This window comes from Coregonus clupeaformis, unplaced genomic scaffold (genome assembly GCF_020615455.1).
Source record: "Coregonus clupeaformis isolate EN_2021a unplaced genomic scaffold, ASM2061545v1 scaf3035, whole genome shotgun sequence".
Classification (NCBI taxonomy): Eukaryota; Metazoa; Chordata; class Actinopteri; order Salmoniformes; family Salmonidae; genus Coregonus; species Coregonus clupeaformis.
Genome location: NW_025536489.1, coordinates 25001 through 30000, shown reverse-complemented (window position 1 = coordinate 30000; position 5000 = coordinate 25001). Strand labels below are relative to the sequence as shown.

General features: G+C 42.2%; 1 protein-coding gene across 1 annotated transcript in view; it reads right to left on the bottom strand.

Annotated features, from left to right (window-relative positions):
- Positions 1–5000, bottom strand: part of LOC121530814 (A disintegrin and metalloproteinase with thrombospondin motifs 3) — a gene marked incomplete at both ends in the record, with an annotated part of 47162 nt that overhangs the window by 23955 nt on the left and 18207 nt on the right. Inside the window, 2 exon segments of the mRNA XM_045220022.1 lie at positions 1702–1835; positions 4089–4261. Of these exon segments, the coding sequence (XP_045075957.1) occupies positions 1702–1835; positions 4089–4261 (307 nt within the window).

Genomic DNA, 5000 nt, shown 5'->3' with positions numbered 1-5000 from the left:
CTAGATAGAGAGGTCTAGATAGAGAGGTATAGATAGAGAGGTATAGATAGAGAGGTATAGATAGAGAGGTCTAGATAGAGAGGTATAGATAGAGAGGTATAGATAGAGAGGTATAGATAGAGAGGTATAGATAGAGAGGTATAGATAGAGAGGTATAGATAGAGAGGTATAGATAGAGAGGTATAGATAGAGAGGTATAGATAGAGAGGTCTAGATAGAGAGATATAGATAAAGAGGTCTAGATAGAGAGGTCTAGATAGAGAGGTATAGATAGAGGTCTAGATAGAGAGGTATAGATAGAGGTCTAGATAGAGAGATAGAGATAAAGAGGTCTAGATAGAGAGGTATAGATAGAGGTATAGATAGAGAGGTATAGATAGAGAGGTATAGATAGAGGTCTAGATAGAGAGGTCTAGATAGAGGTATAGATAGAGAGGTATAGATAGAGAGGTATAGATAGAGAGGTATAGATAGAGAGGTATAGATAGAGAGGTCTAGATAGAGAGGTATAGATAGAGAGGTATAGATAGAGAGGTATAGATAGAGGTATAGATAGAGAGGTATAGATAGAGAGGTATAGATAGAGAGGTCTAGATAGAGAGGTATAGATAGAGAGGTATAGATAGAGAGGTCTAGATAGAGGTATAGATAGAGAGGTATAGATAGAGGTATAGATAGAGGTATAGATAGAGAGGTATAGATAGAGAGGTATAGATAGAGAGGTATAGATAGAGGTCTAGATAGAGGTATAGATAGAGAGGTCTAGATAGAGAGGTATAGATAGAGAGGTCTAGATAGAGAGGTCTAGATAGAGAGGTCTAGATAGAGGTATAGATAGAGAGATAGAGAGGTCTAGATAGAGAGGTCTAGATAGAGAGGTATAGACAGAGAGGTCTAGATAGAGAGGTATAGATAGAGAGGTCTAGATAGAGAGGTATAGATAGAGAGGTATAGATAGAGAGGTATAGATAGAGAGGTCTAGATAGAGAGGTATAGATAGAGAGGTATAGATAGAGGTCTAGATAGAGAGGTATAGATAGAGAGGTCTAGATAGAGAGGTCTAGATAGAGAGGTATAGATAGAGAGTGTAGATAGAGGTCAGAGAGGTATAGATAGAGGTCTAGATAGAGAGGTATAGATAGAGGTATAGATAGAGAGGTATAGATAGAGAGGTATAGATAGAGAGGTATAGATAGAGAGGTATAGATAGAGAGGTCTAGATAGAGAGGTATATAGAGAGGTATAGATAGAGAGGTATAGATAGAGGTATAGATAGAGAGGTATAGATAGAGGTATAGATAGAGAGGTATAGATAGAGAGGTCTAGATAGAGAGGTCTAGATAGAGAGGTCTAGATAGAGAGGTATAGATAGAGAGGTATAGATAGAGAGGTATAGATAGAGAGGTATAGATAGAGAGGTATAGATAGAGAGGTATAGATAGAGAGGTATAGATAGAGAGGTATAGATAGAGAGGTATAGATAGAGAGGTCTAGATAGAGAGGTCTAGATAGAGAGGTCTAGATAGAGAGGTCTAGATAGAGAGGTATAGATAGAGAGGTCTAGATAGAGAGGTATAGATAGAGAGGTATAGATAGAGAGGTCTAGATAGAGGTATAGATAGAGAGGTATAGATAGAGAGATAAAGATAAAGAGGTATAGATAAAGAGGTATAGATAGAGAGATAGCTATACTGTACATACCAGACATTCCCCCCGGGTGCAGACACTGAAGGGGTCTGTGTAGCTGCACCGCGTCCCATCATGCATCACCTGGTTCATGACCACCACCTCACCGGTCTCTTTGGACTGACAGCTCAACTCACACTTGTGAGCCTCTGCACGGGTGAAGATCAATCAATCAATCAATCAATCAATCAATCAAATGTATTTTATAAAGCCCTTTTACATCAGCGGTTGTCACAAAGTGCTTATACAGAAACCCAGTCTAAGACCCCAAACAGGAAGCAATGCAGAGGCAGAAGCACGGTGGCTAATAAAACTCCATAGAAGAAGAAAACAAACTGAACACATCCTTTAGTCCTGACTATGGTAAGACAGACTAAATAAATAACAGAGAAAGCATTGTATTGTATCTCTCTGCTATGTTTCACCTCAGGAACACAAGGCCAGAGATCACAGAGATCACAGAGATAATAGAGATAATATGCTCAGTTCACATGTGGGCGTCTGAAATGGTTACGCTGCTGTGTGTGATGTTAATGTTCCTGTATGCTCTTGACATCACAAAGGTGTTATTTTTCTTTCAGGAAGAATAAAAGGTCTAATTAATGTCCAGATAATGTAGCCTTCTCTCGGTGTCTGTCTCACCAGCAGTAGTCTGATTTGAGACATTAATGAGGAAAACTCTGAGTCACATACACGACATGATCAAAAGTATGTGGACACCTGCTCGTCGAACATCTCATTCCAAAATCAGGGGCATTAACACGGAGTTGGTCCCCCCTTTGCTGCTATAACAGCCTCCACTCTTCTGGGAAGGCTTTCCACTAGATGTTGGAACATTGCTGCGGGGACTTGCTTCCATTCAGCCACAAGAGCATTAGTGAGGTCGGGCACTGATGTTGGGCGATTAGGCCAAGGCTCGCAGTCGGCGTTCCAATTCATCCCAAACTTGTTAGATGGAGTTGAGGTCAGGGCTCTGTGCAGGCCAGTCCTCCACACCGATCTCGACAAACCATTTCTGTTTGGACCTCGCTTTGTGCACGGGGGCATTGTCATGCTGAAACAGGAAAGGGCCTTCCCCAAACTGTTGCCACAAAGTTGGAAGCACAGAATCGTCTAGAATGTCATTGTATGCTGTAGCGTTAAAATTTCCCTCCACTGAAACTAAGTGGCCAAGCCTGAACCATGAAAAACAGCCCCAGACCATTATTAATCCTCCACCAAACTTTACAGTTGGCACTATGCATTGGGGCAGGTAGCGTTCTCCTGGCATCCGCCAAACCCAGATTAGTCCGTCGGACTGCCAGATGGTGAAGCATAATTCATCACTCCAGAGAACGAGTTTCCACTGCTCCAGAGTCCAATGGCGGCGAGCTTTACACCACTCCAGCCGACGCCTGGCATTGTACATGGTGATCTTAGGCTTGTGTGTTGCTGCTCGGCCATGGAAACCCATTTCATGACGCTCCCGACGAACAGTTATTGTGCTGACGTTGCTTCCAGAGGCAGTTTGGAACTCAGTAGTGAGTGTTGCATCCGAGGACAGACAATTTTTACGTGCTACGCGCTTCAGCACTCTGCACTCCTGTTCTGTGAGCTTGAGTGGCCTACCACTTGTTGCTCCTAGACGTTTCCACTTCACAATAACTGCACTGACAGTTGACCGGGGCAGCTCTAGCAGGGCAGAAATTTGACGAACTGACTTGTTGGAAAGGTGCCACGTTGAAAGTCACTGAGCTCTTCAGTAAGGCCATTCTACTGCCAATGTTCGTCTATGGAGATTGCATGGCTGTGTGCTGGAATAGCCGAATCCACTGATTTGAAGCGGTGTCCACATACTTTTGTATATATAGTGCATCTCTGAGTCTCTCCCTTCCACCCATCTTCTAATGTTCCTATTGTGTGTGTCGTGCAGTGGCTCTCTGCATGAAAACACATCTCATTGCTACAGCCATATCGTTTGTGTAAAATAAATGTATTTTGTATGTATAAAACTTATTTGGTTGATTTATTATTTCTTATGTAAGTCTATATAATTAAATTTAGAAATTATTACTATTGTATGGAAACTGTCTTATTACGGTAAATATGTATTAGAATCCTTTTATTGCCAATACAGTGGACATTATGGTTTCACCTTTTAGAATGGCAGGGGTTAATAAGTAAAGCCGATATTGTGGTGATATCCAAAATGGCACCCTAATCCCTACACAGTGCACAGCTTTTGATCAGAGCCCTGGTCAAAAGCAGTGCACCATATAGGGAATAGGGTGCCATTTGAGTTTCTTTACTATAACTTAACATCACTCACTACAACCCAGCTGCATCATTTCACCTTTGACCTTTGGTCAACAGTAATGCACTAAAGGAATAGTGTTCCACTTGGGATGCAGGCTGTGTCCTACCATCTGGGTGTTCGTAGGGTAGCCACGTGTGCTTGGTGTTCTTGTGGTATTTGTTGCTCCTCTGGACACACTGTTGAGCGCGGAAGTCTTCGTACGGTCCGGCACACTCCTCCGTGTTGCACATCTGGTAATCAAAAGTGGACCCGGGGCAATCCCGACCGCCGTACGCAGGCCTGGAGACAGGGCCAACAACACAGACACAAGTAAACAACAACAACACAGAGTAATCAACACCATTTGGACGTCCCAAATGGAACCCTATTCCCTATGGGGCCCTGGTCAAACGTAGTGCACTATATAGGGAATAGGGTGGCATTTGGGATGCAGAGCATGTACAGAGAGGAGGGGCCTGTCATCCGGGTCCAGTGATTTGTTCCATTTTACTGTAATGTCCCGTGTAGCTCAGTTGGTAGAGCATGGCGCTTGCAACGCCAGGGTTGTGGGTTCGATTCCCACGGGGGGCTGGTATAAAAATAAATAAATATGTATGCTCTGGATAACAGCGTCTGCTAAATGACTAAAAATGTAAAAAAATAAATGCTAGAACTGAGTAATGAGTCTCTAGTGAGGGCCATGTTGATGTTGTAGTACACAGGGTTCATTATGATTTACATTACACCTACAGTTGAAGTCAGAAGTTTACATACACCTTCGCCAAATACATTTAAACTCAGTTTTTCCACAATTCCTGACATTTAATCCTAGTAAAAATGCCCTTTCTTAGGTCAGTTAGGATCACCACTTTATTTTAAGAATGTGAAATGTCAGAATAATAGTAGAGAGAATGATTTATTTCAGCTTTTATTTCTTTCATCACATTCCCCGTGGGTCAGAAGTTTACATACACTCAATTAGTATTTGGTAGCATTGCCTTTAAATTGTTTAACTCGGGTCAAACGTTTAGGGTAGCCT